The following is a 17,914-nucleotide window of genomic DNA, read 5'->3' as shown; positions in this document are numbered from 1 at the left end:
TTTGCACTTAACAGAATTTATGAGTTTGTATATGGTCAGTGCCTCTGCTTGCTGCTTATAAGAAGTTTCTTTACAGAAAATATATAAATCTGTGTCTGCTTAACAGCTGAAGCATATCACAGATGAGATTGCGGGGGCGGTGGCTGGAAAGTAGAAGCAGGATAGGGTTGAGGACTGAACCTTGGGTCCACTCCTTGCTGCTTACTGCCGTTCTGCTCTTTGCATTTCATCCTTTCCTTTTCAGGAGAAACTATTGAACCTGGAAGGAAGGCTTCACGTTTCCATAGTCATGGCACTCTTTTCTTCCCTAACTCCAGTCTTTATGGCCATTATATGTATTCTGATTGGGGTAATGCTGAAGAAGACTAATGGAGAGAAGGAAAAACGTGAGACTAAAAGCAAGCCTCTATCTCGCCCATGGGTGGATGAAGATTTAAAAGATGGTACTGACCACCACTTAGAGGAAGAAGGTAAGAAAAATCTTATCTACCTATCCATCTGAGTAGTTTTATTGTTTGAATTTGATCTGCTGAATACGAATAAAGAAGATGTGATCTTCTCGACTTCTCCACAGTGATGGAAATGCATAGTGCTACTGCTGCTGTGCCCTGAGCTTGTCAGCTCTGTGGAAGGAGACTATCCTGATGTCATGTCACTTGTGCTGTAAATCTCTATTTCCTCCAGATCCCACAGGTCAGAGTGCAAAAAGAAGATGCATTTTCAAAGACCGCTGTCTGTCCCTCTGCCCGGAGATCTCAGACCTATGAGGGACTGTGTGGGGAATGTAGGCAAAGGAAGGAGATACTGCTGAAATCCCCCCAGCCTCTTCCCAGGCCTCATTAGTGTGAGCAAAGGGAAGACCCGAGCAGAGAGTTTCTATCTGTAAGCTGATTTTGTAGCCATCTCATCCCACTTTGCTGTCCAGTGCGACATATTTGATCTCAGCAGCCCCGGAAAAGTTGGAAATGGGTTTATTACAGTTATCAGAGAAGTCCTCCCTTTGTGGCCTCTGTGAATGTCCATGAGAGCTTTAGCTGGATTAGCACTGGGATCATTTGGGAGGTATATTGGTAAAATATTTAAGAACAAAATGTGGCGATAGTGCTAATCTCTGTTCACTCAACCGCATATTTGAACCTGCACAGAGTAGGGTACAGTTTTTTTTTGCAGTAGTGATTTCTGATGCACAGCTTGGACAAAAGTCTGAGCACAAAATGTACCCTTCCTTCTTTTTGCTTCCTGACTATCCTCCATAAGCTCCCTTCATTTCCTTGTGAAATAAAAATCTCCAGAGTTCTGTTCCTATGAAGTTTTTAAACTTGCAGGTAATACAGCTTTTTTTACCCAAGCTGGTTTCAAAGGCTTTTTGTGTGTTTTTTGTCCCATAATGACACATTGCCTGAGTCCACTTCTAGGAATCTCGAAACTTATATTGTTTTTCTGCACATATATCTTTTCTAAGAACCATTATTTCTCTTTATTTCTCAGTTCAGTGTAGTTTGAGTTACAGTGTTGTGTATCAGTTTCCAGAAATAGTTGATACTTGGAACCTTTTAAACCATGTTGACTAGTTCCCAAATATACAAAATCTCTTTAAAAGTTAGTTCATATGTTGTACTCTCCTTTGTACAATGAAAAATAGATTATGTATAAAATTATCCCATATTTCCTTTGTCACTAATGGCTTCCTAGTTCAGTTAAATTGCTGCAAATTAAAATTCCCGTGGGTAGTTCAAGTGATAATCTACGAATTATCGGTGACATCTTTGACTACAGCTGTTTCTATCAGTTTAAAAATTTAGATCCTCTAAATAAACAAACCTATTAGCTCTTAACAAGGAGCCTCACTGCCACAGCTCCATGTATAAAACGTTATTCTTTTATGTCTTTTTTTTTTTCCCTTTTATTCAGGTGCTAAATTCAAAACTGTACTAGTTTTAAATTACTTACAAAAAATTGGCAGGTAGATAAACACATTTGTGCTGTTACTACAAGGAGTATTATTTATTTTTAAAGAAAACCTCTCCCAATGTACCATGTAATCCAACATTAAATTAGGCTTTCTTGCTATGTTGCTTTTAACAACAAATAATCATCTTTCCCTTAATGCTGCGTGGCTCAAAACCAACATCTTCGCAAAACAGGCATGTCTTTTATCTCCAGAAAAATTAAAATAATTGCATCATGCTGGGGAAAGTTTTTCTTCAGCAGGGGAAAGCCCAGCCTGAGTGAGAAGAGAATATGGCCACCTTGGTAAGGATCTGCTACTCTGCTAATGCTATAATTGAGGATCAAAACATATTCACCGTGTTGTCAACGTTAAAATTTTCACTGACTGCACTAGATGCTGAAATGGAAACATGGATGTAAACAGAGATTTTCCTAATAGTAGAGAATATTTTACCTGCTGTGTAAATTCTACCACTTTACTTTATCAGAGAAGCTCATTTCTACTTAAATGTCTGAAGCTGGCTTGTGTTTAAAGACAAAGTTGAATTAGGTGAGAATGAAGCATTTTTAAGGCTTTGTCTTAAAGCTAGAATCTAGGGCTGCTGTAGGTGAACAAGCTGAATTTTGAACAGCCCCCTAACAGGAGGAGGCAGCTGAAGACCAAGTCTTTCGATAGCTGGCCATGACCAAAGTGAGGGCGCTTTGCCAAGAGAGTGAAGGGCTGTAAGAAAAGCACTGAACTTACTTGGGCGTCATCAGCCCCGTGAACCTTCCCTCAAGTGGCACTGCCAGGGATGTTTCCCCTGAGAGGGGCATACCTTTGAGCAGCAAAGCATGAGGCTGAACTGCTTGGACAGACTCAGTAGAGTCACTTATTGACAGTGAAGGGCAGAAGGGGGAGGGCCAAGTGCTCCTGAGCTTGTCTGTGTTACGCTTGCAGCAGCTGAAGAGAAGGATGTTTCTCAGAGCAGCCAAAAACCCAGTTTTGTGGTTAAGTGGAAAGCATTCACTCAGTCCATTTGTTTAATGCCTTAGCTGGCAGTCCTTCAGGTTTGTTTGCATACCCATCTGTCCTGTAACTTTTTCCTTCATTTATGAGATCCAGAATGAGAGATTGTTGTGCTGTGGATTGGCCAGAATGGTCTGTACGTGTGTATGTCTGGCTGTGTCTTGCATTAGGCCATGTGTGATTACCAATTAGGTACAGATGAAAATGGTGTGTCTTCTTCGATGACTCACAAGGGCTCTCTTCTAGTGGTGGTCATCTGATCCCAAAGTGATGGTACCTCATCTCCCACTGCTTCAGATTTACACAATTAGATCTGGACTGTTGCAAAGACAAGTTCAGTCTTTAGCCCAGGGAGCTTATACGTATCGGTCACTTTGTTGGTCATATATTCAGATCAATACGATTGATGCATAACGTGAATACAGACCCAGTTTACAGTGGTATGGAGGATGAGGTTGAATTTTATTTGTATCCTTGCTACTTTGGGAATCAGTTGCAGAGATTAATAGCAAAGGCCTTTTATTACTACATATTTAATTGTGGGGACTTTGGTGATATACTCTACTTAAGGACTACAAAGCAATGTACAAAGGCCCAAATGTTCCATCTCTTCTGAAAATGCACTGCTCATTGCTTGTGATACTTCTTGTAACAGACCTCTCCCACTTAGAGGTTTTTTCTCCTCTCCCCAAATTCAAAGGCTTCCCATATCTTTTAATAATACTACTGACATGAATGAGGCAGTAGCAGTTCAATTTTCCAATTCAATGACAGTTCATGCTTTGTGTCATTTAGGAACACAGGACTTATATGGACATGATGCATCATTGTGTTTATCTCCCTGCTGCTGCAGACACCTCCAGCCTTTGTTATCAGCTGAATGAACATGAAATCTGGCCTTTTTTGACCCCATTTCTTCAACCTTGGTGGAATGTTATTCCAGAACTTCATGCTATGGGTTAAAAATCCTCCTCTGCCTGCTTGTCCAAACTTATTTAATACTACGCTATACCCATTTTTCCATTTTTCCTGTTCCATCCTCTTCTTAGTTTAAAGGATACTTTTCCAGCCCTGGTGTATACCCTCCTGTGGTTTATAGACAGCAGTCAGATTACCTCTCATCTTTCCTTTTACTAGGTAAACCAACAAATCTTCTCTTTACAAAATAGCCACTCCATTCCTCTGATGATCTTAAGAAACCTTCTCAACTATATTCCAGTTTGAGGTAATTTTTACAATATTTTGATGCTGGCTTCTTTCTTCCGGGGTCTGCCTCTCCCACTTGATAGTTATTTTGCTTAAGATCCCTGACCAGCTCTTGAGGTTTCCAGGATCAGCCTGCTAACCACTATTTATAACCCACTAGTAAGGCACTCCATCTCTTTTAGTTCCTTATTAGCCATATACTCAGTTCAGGATTGGATTCCTGTAGCGGCAGATTATGTAGCAGTCTGCCATTAATCACGCAAAAAAACCACAGGGTCAGTTGCCCAGCATTTTAAGGCCAAAGATCTGAAAGCTTTCTTTATACACATTTAATTGTTTTTCTATGCATCGTATCTTTACACTGGAAAAGAGGATTGGAGAGGAATTCTATGCTTAGGAAGAAATTCCTTAGAGAAGAAACTGAAAGAGCTGATTTGGAAGGCAAACACATTGGTCTAGACTGAGGTTGCAAGGGAGGATTCTCAAGGATCTGTCTCAGGACCAAGTGTTAATATTATGTAGTGGTTTTTGCATAAAACCAAGGACTGTACAAATGAAATTTCTTAATGACATACAACTGGGAGCCAACCACACAGGGAAGTGTCAGTGTACGTAAAATAAGTGGCCAACAGAAATGAAATGACAAGTTATTGTTCTCAGTGTGAGTTTATGTTATTAGGAACTCATGGTAAGAATTTTGCTACAAACTGAGACAAAATCTATTACATGATTTATAGGTTGATTATAACCTCCCATATGAACTGCAAGGAAGAACACAAACATCATCCTAAAATGTATCCAGAGAGGAATTTCTGACAGAGTTAGAGAAATAGTACATTTAAAATGAGATTTCACTTGGGATACCTGAGCCAAAACCATTTCAGATTTGCTTAAAAAGGAGGAAGCCTGATGACTATTGCAAATGTACAACAGAATTGATGGCAATCTTGAGAATGTGGCTAACAAGATAATAGACTGACTAGCAGGATGTCTGTTGTCCATCAGATGATGGAATACACAAAGATGTAAACAAGACACTTGTAGTATTGTATAACGTGACTGTACAAACAGGAGCATGTCCAAACACAGCAATTAAAGATATAGAGAGCATGCACTAAACAGATGGTGCTGATAACGATTTTAGCTTAGCATATGGATAATGTTAACTGCTAAGAATGAATGGTAGACACATGGTGGAAGAGAATAAATAATAGATGAATTTATTATTTAAAAAAAAATTGCCGGAAGAGTTTTGGTTTTGTGTGTCAGTTCACTTCTGCCTCAGCCAGTATTCCCATTTTGAGTGCATCAAGGTTTTTAAGCTTTGCCTACAAAACTTAAGCTCAGATATGGTGATTCTCATACTTTCATTCTCACTAGTCACCTCATCTTTGTCCCATGTTCAACATCTTTGAAAGTACATTTCTTGTTTCATCATGTTATTATTAAGTTGAACCATTCAGACCACACAGCAGCTTCACTTCTTTTCTTCTCTTCTGCTTACATGGAAAAAAAAACCCAACCAAACAAGCAAACTTCACAAAATTTAACACAGCTTGGCCTTAGGTAATACTGCAAGTTTTATACTTTCTGACTTACAAGGCCTAATCCTTTTCTTCCATTCCTAGTTGCCTATAGATCATTTAATTGAGATGTTTATTCAACAAATTACATCTAAGATTATTTTTATACCTCTGATTTAAAGAGATGCCAAATCTCTCTGCTTCCTGATCCCTGAATTCTTCAATCTGAGTTCTCCAACTTAATTTTTCTTAATCCCTTTTTTCCCCCAAGTTTGTTCCCTTAAAAATTGAGAGCCACAGTTATAGAACTATATTTCCTTACCCTTTCATTTAGTCAGTTAAATTCATTGGATAATGTCAGTTTAGGGGTACTTTTTTTGTTTAATAATATCCTTCCCTCTCACTGAAACCAAAGCTAAGAGAGTCACTGCACGAGATAAGAACAGGTCATTTTATTAAGGTATTGGATGCTTCAGCTGGGAAGCCTGGTTTCTAGTATTATCATAATATTTTCTCTTCAGTCTATACCTGGAAAGCTCTGCTACTGCCATGTACTTCATAACAATGATGTGGTTGAGGCAATATGACTCTCTCTTAAAGATGTGTCCTGATCTAGATGTGACGTTGAGGGTCTTTGTAGGCTTCACACTACCCCAGAAGACAGTGCATCTCAAAAAGCAATCCTTTTTTTAGCCACGCTACTTTTTATTTCTTTACAATCTACCACAACATCAATTATTACCTATTTTTTTATTGATATGCTTCCTGGACAAGTCAAAGCAGGTACTGCTGTTGTTATTGCATCTTCATTCTTCCCTCCCGTCATGTTTTGTTTCATGTTCTGTGCAGGCACCGATAGCTCTTCCACTTTGCTGTCTAGGCCTCTGCATTCAACTGGCCACAAGCAACATCCTCTTTGGATTAAGTACATCACCTGAGTCAGCTCTCTGACTACTGTCCTCATCCATATAAGTAAATTAATCTTGCTCTTCATCCTTCTGTCTTCAACATTCAGGTATGTATTGATGTGATGGTTTATCGCCTACCTGACTTTCCTCTCCTTGTGTTTCAAAATCAGGTACAGAGATTCCACAAATTTCCTCCAGCTTTGCTCTAGTTTGACAAAACTCCTTCGTAAAGATTTTCAGTATTTTATAGACTAGTCTCGGTATCTCTAACTCAAAATGGTTGTTGATAGTTTGGCAAAAATACTAGAAAAAGACATGACCAAACAGGGCTTGGATTTGGTTAGAAGCCAAGGTTAGACCACCAAGTCTCCTCCATCAGTAGCTGAATAAAGGTATGGTGCATTGAATGTGTGCTATTTCCTGCTTTCTGAACTTTGATAAAAACCTCATCATAAGAAAGTAAATAGTGAGAGCACATAAGAACTCTTGGGTCCTGGAGTTAGTTTTATTTGACTGTTTCTAGGCTAGAAATAGTCTATTTCTATTTCCCAGGACATTCAACATTGTAAGCTTGGGAAATGGATAGGGATGATCACTACTGCACATTGGTACAAGCACAAATAGTACAGTCTGACCTGAAATTTTCACCAGGACACTAATCCAAAACCTACTTTCAGCATAGTTTTCTGGTCAGATTCTGCCTTCTGATAGGCAAGGCACAACCTCAGCTGATTTCAAGAAGTGTTTTGTTATCATAAGGAAAATATTTCTCCCATTTAGAAACTCCTTTAACATGAGTGCCTATGGATAAAATTAAGATGTGCATCATTCTGTGTAACTGCTAAATCTCAGTTCAGCAACAAATACCTTTGTTGTAGTTTCAGTACTGCTATACACAAGATGGATCTGCAGAGGGAGAATTAATTTTATTGGCCCAATCAAGACAGTTGCAGGAGGTCATCCACTTCCAGGCCCGTAAGTCCTTTGAGAGCAGCTTGCAGGAGAGGTTATGTGGCCAAAGCTTGCATGATTTTCTGTCCTGTCTATATCAATGGACACCTTCTGAATTTCTCTACTGGCCAGACAGTCCTCAGTCAAGTTGGAAAGGGTTGCTGAGTTGCTATCTCCCAACTCCCTGTCTTTTCCCTTAGGGTTTTATACATTTTTGGGTCATCGCTTTTTCTCTCAAATCCTTTGGCTGCCAGCCATCAGTGTCTCAACTTCTGTCCGTGGAAGGTTTTTTACTTTTTTTTTTTTTAATCTTTCTCATCCAGTACAGCTTTAGCTCATGTTCTTTCTCACATCTTCACAACAATTGTCTCAGTAAAACTGAACTAAGGTCACTGTGCCTCTGATTACATGGGCCCTACCCTCTGGGCTGAGGTTTGCACCTTCTTCCAAACCACCAGGCAGAGATGCAAGAGGCAGAGCATATGCATCCTGCAAACTATTCCACAACTGCATTCCCTGTGAATCTTCAAGGAGAGGTTGCATATTGGCTTTTACGAGCTTAACATAGTGGTCCTTGAAAATGGCATCCTATGGTACCCTGCATAACGTAGAAGAGGTAGGAAGGATGCAGAGCTCTAACAGCCACCTCCCCTCCCCAGCTAGCCTATCACTCTAAAACCTGTAGGATGCTGAACACTAGGTCCCCAGCAGAAGCTCTTCCTCTCAACATCCTATTGCACCATGCTACTTGCGGGTGTAAACATAGCCTTTTAACCCCGTGGTATTCCTTTCACTGAGTGTGGAGGAGGAACAGCAAAAAAGGGGGTGTGAAAGTGTCTCAAAGAGACGATCACCAGAATCCTAGCAAAGGGCAAGTCCTAGTCAGCCAGTTGCTATCGAATAGTAAACAATCTACTGTACTAAGTGTAAACCACAAAGGGAGCACTAGGAAGAGGCATCCTCTTCCTTTTTCAGTTTGAGTGTGCAAGATGGCCACAAAAATAATTTTTACAATGGGTCACTGCTTCCCATTACAATGGAGCCAGGTCCTTGCGGACTGTGACCGAGAGTGCTTAACACAGGCATGAAATGCTGAACAAAACAAACTTTCTGGTTGACTTCTTTGTATGCAAAATGAAATGTATGTTGTTTGGTGACCAGAATCGTTCTGCTTAGATTCAACATATGAAACTGGATATATTACAGCCTCTTGCACATGCTGAAGTGAATATTTCACTGCTGTTTATAAACTGAACTGGTCTCTAAGGCAACTGCATACTACTAAAACACAGAAATAATTGCTGTTTGAATTTGCACTGGAGATTGCTATGATTCTGGAATAATAGCCTAATGGCGACTGAAAAAGAACTGGAGTATTTTTTCCTGACTCAGCTCTCTGTAGCAGATTGCTCAATACTATCGACTAGTCAAAATGCAAAATTTAAATGGCTTTAACTTGCACATCATAGTTGCAAAAAGTGCTGTCCCTGCTGATTCTAGGAATGCAGGGGAGAAAGAGGAGATCTCAGAGACAACAGAAGATGCATTTTGTGGTATAAAAAAACCCCCAAAGAGACAGATTTCAGTGAAATGAGGAACCATTTTGAGTTCTTAAATTAAAGACAAGAAACAAAATATCCTATATTTGATATGTTGTTATCCTAAGTATAGATGCCTGTCATGCATTTCCTCTTATGCTGAAAGAATCGTGAAACCAAAGAACTTAACCACAAAGTCACAAGCCTAGACTTGTAATGCTTCTGCTATGAAACACAAATACGGAAGAAGCTGACATTCAGCTCTTCAGAGGAGATTTTACACACCTTGGTAGTTAAGCTCTCTCCTTAACTTCAGTAATTTAATTAATTTTTTTCTTATTCGACTGCTCAGGAAGGAACACATATGTTCACATTTCCTTACTGAAAAAAGTGTGCTGAAAGGTTGGCCACCTTTTCACTGCTGTTTCAGCTTGTAACCCACTTTTACAGGCTTCAGGCTTGCAGGCTGAAGTGGAGAAGGCTATAACTTCTTTGTGGATCACACTTGCTACAGCCAGTCAGGACCCTCCTGCCTCTCGGTATCTAAATGAGGTGTTTATTCAGTAGCTGGAGCTAGGGATCAATGAGTTGTGTCAACTAAAACCTCAGACTTTGCCTTTCCAGTGGCTTAGAAGTGCGATGTATGCCAATGCAGGCCAAAGTGCATTAGGGTGGTGAACGCCAAAGATATAAACAGTGTTCTCCAGCAAAAAAATCCCTAACCACTTTTATTTTCTTGCAGAGGTTGATGAAGAGTGGCAAGGAGTTGATGAAAATGTTGCCCATGTCCCCTTCTTCGTGGAGCGCTACTCTGAGGCAGAAATGATTAAAAGGTCACAGATGTTTTACGAGCTTCTTAATAAGAGGCGATCTGTCAGATTTCTCAGTGATGAGCCAGTCCCCAGGGAGATTATCGATAATGTCATCAAAACAGCAGGTATGGCACTGAGTGGTTCAAGGTCTGGAAAAAAAAAATAAAGGATCAGCATTGCTGTTCAAAAATTCCACATCAAAAGTGATGTGGAAAAGCCAAGGGAATTGGCATTTGGCTTATGGTTTTCCTAGATTCACCTATAGCCATAGTGAATGAGCATCCATTGATTGATTAGAAATTACTCAGTTTGAACAACTATGTCAGGGACTGGTTTGGAGCATTCCCAATTCCTTTGTATTTGCAGTACACCCAAAAGCAATGAAGAGATTTTCAACAGTATGAAACAAAACATTTCATTTTCAAGCTTTAAAAGATGTTATTTAAAATAAAATTGATGTACAGTTTAGTGAAACATCTTTCAAATAGAAATATTGATGTGTTTTCTCTCAAAAATGTCAACCCATGTGTACTTCACATGCTTCAAGATTTCATTCATTATGATGATATTTATCATGTGTGGGTTTTGTCTGTTGCGTTTTTTTCCCCAAACAAATTGACGAAATTGTCCCAGCCATGTGAAATATTTCAGTTGACATAAATGGTTGGGGTTTATTACAGGGAAAAAAGTTTCAGCCTAGAACAAAGAAAGTTTCCAGTCCTTTCAGCATCAGTGCCAGGTCCCTATTGTATATGACTGGAAAGTTACGCTGAGGACCCTGATCGAGGTTATTAGACTGAGTGTCAGAAAAGAATTTTCCTTTTTTTTTTTTTTTTGAGAACTTATGTGTTTCAAATCATTACTGTAATGTCCTGGCCTAATCTCCTCTCTGCTTTAGCAACATTGACTTCAGCCAAGAGTGGTTTTGACCCTCATTGTTTCTCTTCTATGAACCAGTTGCTGTTAGTATAGAAAATATTCACATGCTGCCTTAGAGAAAAGTTCAGTAGCCTCTAGCAGGATTAATAATATAGAGATTCTGAGCAATTGATGTGCATTGTTTTCCCTTTAAAAACTGTAAGCAGCTTTGTTACTGCACTGTAACGAGTCTCCATCTTCCTCTAATTAGCTGGGAGTCATTAAAACACTGAGCATGTTTTGGCAAATGCAGCAAAGCGAACAAGCCTGGAGTGCAGATGAAGTACTTAGTAACCCTGAAAGCTTTGGGATGTGTGGAGGAAAAGAAAAGAAAGCAAAGCATAAATGTCATCAGTTCTTACCCAAACCTGAGGAGAGGCGAGATTCATAGTATAAATGCATTTTAATATAAAAGATAGTTCAAGCTGTTTATTCAGTGTTTCTTAAACTGAAATCAGTCCTTAGATAAGCAAATACAGTATGTGTTCAAGACCTTAAAATATTTTCAAAATGTGTATGAGGGGTTAGAGAGACCTGAACAGTCTCCTTAACCTATTTCTCTGTGGGCTTGTACAGATAACTGTATTCTTCAGCTTCTGGCTTTCATCTGCTGGGCAGTTAAAATATTCTCCAGTAGTGTTGGTGTGTAATAATCAAGGCTGAATAAGCAAGTGTAGACTTAATAAGTGCACACCTACATACACCAGCTGTCTTTGGGACAACAGACTCAAACTTGTATGCTACATGGCAGATGTCTGCATTGTGCAGCTCCTCATCTTTGTCAGTCAGTGACAGATTCCTGCGGGTGGTCGCTTAGCCTCGTTTCCCTGAAAGCCATTAGCTTTGCCCTTCAGCTAAAAGCATGTCTCGGAGTAGGTTGCATATTCAGACAGTGTGTTGCTTCGGGTATAATGGTGTGCATTAACATTACTCTGTGCATGTATTGCACCATAATACTGCCTCATCATAAGAACCACAAAGGAATTTTTACAAATCCCTAATTTTTGTTTCCTGTAAGATGAAAGGACTAACCTCTGTCATGGAATGGGACTTCACATTCTTTGAGAAACAAATGAACAGAGATTGTCTGCCAGAACTTATCTCAGTCCTTTTCTTCCCATCTCATCAACTTGCTTTCCCATTGCTCTGTTGGTCAGTCTAAGCCCACAAAGAAGAGCTGGTACTGCCTGCCCTCCTTCAGCATTGTGCCAACTGGGTTTTCATCTTTCCCTGTTTTTGTATGAAGGTACTTCACCCAGTGGAGCGCACACTGAGCCCTGGACCTTTGTGGTAGTTCAAGATCCATATTTAAAACGTAAGATTCGTGCGATCGTAGAAGAAGAAGAAGAAATCAACTACAAAAGAAGGATGGGAGACAGATGGGTTAATGACCTGAAAAGATTGAGGTATGAAAACATCAATTGGCTAAAGGGTTTGAAGGGAGCTGTGTTTTGGTCTAGGAAAGACTAATTGGGAATTTTTAGTCATGCTTCTTTTTTTTTTTTTTTTTCATTTTTTCCCTTATTTTCAGGAAGAAAAAAACCAAACTGAAAATACTCAGCTCAATTTTAAAAACCTTGTTTAAAAAATGTTCTTTCAAGTCCGTGCTCCTTAAACTCTCCCCAGTTCTGGTGCTGCTCAGGAGGGCAGCTGTAAATATTTCCCACTTCCTGATCACAGAAAAAGAAAGAAGGTGGGGTCAGAGACTGCCCCAGACAGAGAGTTGCCAGGATTGCTATATTGTGGTCGCTAATTCACAGCTGGGAAGAAGAAACTCCTGTCTGAGAAAAGCAGAGTTCCCACCCAGCAGGAGCTGAAAAAAGAAGTTTAGTCTCTGTATATGTTAATTCTGGCTGCCGTGTTCTAAGTGCCAGGTGAGATGGAGCACCTGACTGATACACACAAAAGAAAAACTCACTATGCCTGTGTGCTTCAATCTTACCAGAAGAAGGATTAAATAAGTGACTCAGATGTTCAGCACACCCTTTCCTGTTGCATGGCTTTGTCTGGATTATCAAGATGATGGGAATCTTACTGAAATCACCACAGTCTAGAAAACTGAAGTCATAAAAGAAGCTTGTCTTGATTTCTCCTAGTATCCTTTTCCTTTTCTTCCTCCCTCTTGCTTTTAATATATTTCTAAGATTCATGTTTAGAAAGAAAAACTTAAAATTATGTGTAGAAGTGTGCCTTGGTGGTTGGTTCATAAAATTGCCTCCAGTAAAAGGGATTATATACTCTCCATCTTGACACTTTTCCAAGAATCTGGCTCCATCATTATTTTTTTCCTATATAACTTCTGTTGCCATAACTCTTGTCCCAGTTTTTTTCCTGTTGTTTGCCAAACAATGAAGCTCCCAAAGCCATTGGGAGTTTTGCTGCTGACTGAGGTAGCTCCAAGGCTTGTCCCTATGCAAGTGCTGAATTACGTAATATTTAATTGTTCCAAATGCCCTCCAAAGTCTGACTGACTTGCTTAACTTCACACAATGGGAAGAAGGCTACTGAGTCTTGGCTTGTCAAATGAAGCACATGCGCAAAGCTTTATGGGGTTTATTTGCCCTACTTGTTTCATAATGTTATTATTTTTCAGGTCCTTATGTGCTATGTAAATTTATGTGCTATGTAAACAACTAAAATACAGTATTTTTTGTATTTTGAGTGAGAACAGTAGAAAGCACACATTTTCTTATCTAAATCCTACATCATAATTGTATATATTGTCACTAAAAAAAATTGCAAACCAAATAAATTCTAACAGGGCTGAAATACCCAGAAACAGAATAACATTCTTTGCTGTGAGAATATATTTAGGTTTACACCTTAGACCAAGGAGTTTTGAATGTTTCTGCCAGCAGTGTTCCCTGCAATCACAAAAAGTTGGCACTGCTGGTAACAGGTGGAGCTGCAAGTCTGCAAAATTCTAGGAATTAAATAATCTCAAGGGCAAATGCTCATGAGGCCAGTTCATAGATAAGAGGTCAAGAATTACCTCCTATTTTTATGCAACTCCATGCTTCAGAGTGAGCGCATCAACTCCTCAGCTGAATCTGTTAAAATTGAGAACTCTATTCAAGCTTTTTTTTTCCCCAGAAATTTTTCTTTTTAAACTGATAATACTTAATTCTTTGCAGTAAATGTTCTAAGCTTTAATCTACTGCTCTAATTGTCATGTACCTTTAGTGCCCCTTTGCAGACAGTAAATGTGACATGGGAAAGTGAAAAGGTCGCAAAATAAATGTCTTAAACATTATTCTTTTGCAGAACAAACTGGATCAAAGAGTACTTGGACACTGCTCCCTATCTTATCCTCATTTTCAAGCAGGTATACGGGTGGCTTCCAAATGGCAAAAAGAAGACTCACTACTACAATGAAATCAGTGTTTCTATTGCCTGTGGTATCCTGCTTGCTGCACTACAGGTACCTTGACAGAACTGGCACACTGGAGTCAGTGTATCGGTTTGGATTATATACCATGACTATTCTGCCCAAATGAGAGTGGAACCCAATTTAGATTTTAACGTTATCAGTGCTCTGGATTACTCCAGTTCCTGGCAATATGTCTTAGTTTTGAGTTTTAAAGTGCTCCTGCACAGGCCCACATCTGAGAAGGTGATTCCTACCCTCAGTACTGGTTAACAAGAAGAAAAATGTAATGCAGTGTACTTACAGAGTTGTCACTCTTCTCTCGGCACAGGCTTCAGCCCCTGTGGTTTCTGCCTTATGCTAACAGGGCTGACAGGGGCTGCAGATTACCCAAGCATGGCTGTACGGTGCCACACTGCCCCCTTCTTCTCAGTAATCCCTGAAAAATGGCTTGACCCCAAACATTTTTAGTATACAATGCTGGAAAAAAAATCGAGGACATATTTCACAGAACAGGCTGTACCATTTCAATCGGTCTTTCTGCAGCATTTCTGAAAGTGAACTGGTTTCTAAAGCTCAGCATGTTTGACAGCAGCCAGTTGGATTTTCTCGGTGCTCAGTTCTGCTGCTTGTATCTGATGTATTTACACAAGTGTTTAAATAGTGAAGCTATTCCAATTGCTAACTTGGCCTGTCAGCAGGATAACAGCAAGGTGCCATCTCTTATACTAGGCCAATTTCCTACCAGGAACTGCCATTTCCCCTCCACTCTGTTCTGAGTGACGCCTCCCTGCCCACATTGCTGTTCCTTAGGAGGATCTTCAGGGTGGGAAATCTGAGAAGTGAGCAGCGCAGAAGCACATTGCTGGGGTGTTGCTCTCTGCAGCTGCACAGGGCTCTGTATTTTCCCTCCGTGGAGCTAAGAGCAAAGGGGATGCGCAGGGAATGGGCAGAACCAGCACTGTGTCACTAGCGCCTTAGTCAGAAGCACTAGGAGTGACAAGGCTCCACTTTCCCCTGAGCCAGCCCACCATCAGGTGAGGCTTCTCCCTACCAACTGTTAGGGTCTGTAGTGCTGTCTCTTTCCCAGCTCTTAGGAATTAATTGACAACGTTGAAGAACACGTGCCATGGACTCATAAGATTCAGCACCACCACTGTTAGCTCTTCTCCTCTTCAGAAGACCATGGAGGTTACTTAACATGAGAGGCCCATTGCCTGAGCACCTGTCCCTGGCTGACTTATATCCCCAAGCCTCCCAAAATGCTTGCTTTACATAGAGACAGACCGAAATCCACAAATGCAACGCTCGGGAAGCACCGCAGGTGCAGGGTCATATTTGGGATAGTGTCAACACTTTACTATTTGTCAGGTTGTTTAGCTTTTTAATGAGATTTCATTTGAGAGGAGGAGTGATGCATAGACTTATTTTGGGGTTCTGATGTAAGCCCAAACATTGGCCACCGTGAAAGATGGCAACAGACTCCTGTAACAAACTCTGAGCAGAGCATGTGCCCCCATCCCTGTCGGGCACTGCTCCTGAGCAGGAACAAATGGTCACAAAGCTGTAAGACATCTTCCTGCCAGCTCTATGGGGGCAAGAACCGAAACATTTCTTTGTATGAGCCAGATGAACCCCAACCATGTGCTGGTATTGGCTGGGATAGAGTTAATTTTCTTCCTAGTAGCTAGTATGAGGCTATGTTTTGGATTTGTGCTGGAAACAGTGTAGATAACACAGGGATGTTTTCGTCACTGCTGAGCTGTGCTTACACAGAGCCAAGGCCTTTTCTGCCTCTCACCCCACCCCACCAGCGAGCAGGCTGGGGGTGCACAAGAAGCTGGGAGGGGACACAGCTGGGACAGCTGACCCCAACTGACCAAAGGGGTATTGCATGCCGTATGACGTCATGCTCAGCGTATAAAGCTGGGGGAAGAAGACGGAAGCGGGGAATGTTCAGAGTCACGTAGAGAATTCAGGAGTGAAGTTGAGCCCGGGAAGAAGGAAGGGGTGGGGGGAAGGTGTTTAAGATTTGGGTTTATTTCTCATTATCTTACTCTGATTTGATTGATAATAAATTAAACTAATTTCCCTGAGTCTGGCTTGCCCGTGACGGTAATTAGTGAATGATCTCTTCCTGTCCTTATCTCGACCCATGAGCCTTTCATTATATTTTCTGTCCCCTGTCCAGCTGAGGAGGGGAGTGATAAAGCAGCTTTGGTGGGCACCAGTGATATCCCCACAGCTGCCTTTCAACTTCACTGTAGCCGTGGATCCCCCATTACACTGAGCACTGCAGGCAGGCTCCTGCTGTGCAACATACAGACATGTCAGGCAGAATAAGGCTGTTTCCATTAGCCTGTGCTGTTGCTGTGGTGGAGAAATGCTGTACTTTTCTGTAAGCCACGTAGGTGTCTTTTATGGTACTGTTGAGGCTATTAGTAAAGCAGGCCTTCCAAAACCTGCAGAAGAGTCTAACAAAGCAACATTTCTGGGCTAGTCAATAGGAGAATGTGTACAGGTCTGGTGAGAATAATGGATACAAATACAGAGCACAGATCTCTGTCTCACTCTGTTGCTGTCTGTCTTGCTGCAGAACGTGGGTCTGTACACGGTGACCTCCACACCCCTCAACTGCGGTCCCCAAATCCGGGTGCTGCTCCAGCGCCCAGCAAATGAGAAGTTACTCTTGCTGCTCCCCGTTGGCTATCCCAAGAAAGATGCTACTGTGCCTGCGCTGACCCGAAAGCCACTGGAAGACATCATGGTGGTCATGTGAGCCCAGCGCCACAAGGCAGGAGCGCATCCCTGCTGCCAGGTAGTAAGCAGCAGCCCGCTGAAGTTGTCACTGCTGTTCCTGTGTATCGTCCTCCCACATCACTGCTGCTCTGGCTGTTTACACCTGTATTTCTTTTAGTGCTAGTCTAATCACGGTGACTGCTTCTACTAATAGCAGCGAGCAGCCAAGCACAGGTGCTATTATCAATGAGCCCAGGCAGTTGTTCCAGGGGCCACATACAATGGCATTTAAATGACCTTCACCACTCGATTTTTCTTATGCATTGTAAGGACAAATCTCTCCTTGAACTGGAATGTATATTCTCTTTATACTTTTGTGATTTTCACTTCAGAATTTTAATGCAGGTTGTATTAAAAGATATAAAGAGGTCAAACTCAGCTGTCTTATCTTGATCAATGCTATTTAAATGCCCCTTCCCCTTCACTGTGTTCTGTGTTGGAGGAAGCTATTTTTCTCATATAGAGCAGCATTTTCCCTGCTTGATTGATCTCAAAAACCTTGTCTATACTAGGCTTTCTGAAACTATTGCTGGTACAAGTGTCTTCGGCTGGGGAAAATCTAGTAGGAACAAGGCATCCAAGTAATTTCCTTGTTACCCTTTATTTATACATGTTCCAGGCACAGTTAGATCACATGGCAGCTATCAGTCACGCCCCCTATATTTGCTGCTTCCACTGGAAGTGGCCCAGAGGGAACTATTATTCTGGTTATCCTGTTTACACCTACAACTATTCCAGTTTAACACCCTGAAATTTAAACTGTTTTAGAGACCCTGACACGTGAGAGATGCTTTCATGTCACACCAAATCAGGCATATTTTGGTTTATTTTAAGGCCGCTTCCCACAAAAGCAACGCTCCCTACTAAAAGCCTTGTGAATGGGCACCAGCGGGAGTTGCTCGCTGGAAGGGTTGATGCTACCGATACCCGCGC

At 41.0% G+C, this 17,914-nt stretch overlaps 1 protein-coding gene across 1 annotated transcript; it reads left to right on the top strand.

Annotated features, from left to right (window-relative positions):
- Positions 1 to 220: 220 nt before the first annotated feature.
- Positions 221 to 17,147, top strand: IYD (iodotyrosine deiodinase). Its single transcript, XM_075148128.1, has 5 exons — positions 221 to 470; positions 9,828 to 10,022; positions 12,062 to 12,221; positions 14,080 to 14,236; positions 16,779 to 17,147. The coding sequence occupies exons 1-5, from the start codon at positions 290 to 292 to the stop codon at positions 16,959 to 16,961; spliced, it is 876 nt and encodes a 291-aa protein (XP_075004229.1). The 5' UTR covers positions 221 to 289; the 3' UTR covers positions 16,962 to 17,147.
- The last annotated feature ends 767 nt before the right edge of the window (positions 17,148 to 17,914 follow it).

Source organism: Calonectris borealis, chromosome 3 (assembly GCF_964195595.1).
Source record: "Calonectris borealis chromosome 3, bCalBor7.hap1.2, whole genome shotgun sequence".
In the NCBI taxonomy this organism is placed as follows: Eukaryota; Metazoa; Chordata; class Aves; order Procellariiformes; family Procellariidae; genus Calonectris; species Calonectris borealis.
The sequence above is the reverse complement of the archived record's forward strand: the minus strand, read 5'-3'. Positions and strand labels throughout refer to the sequence as shown.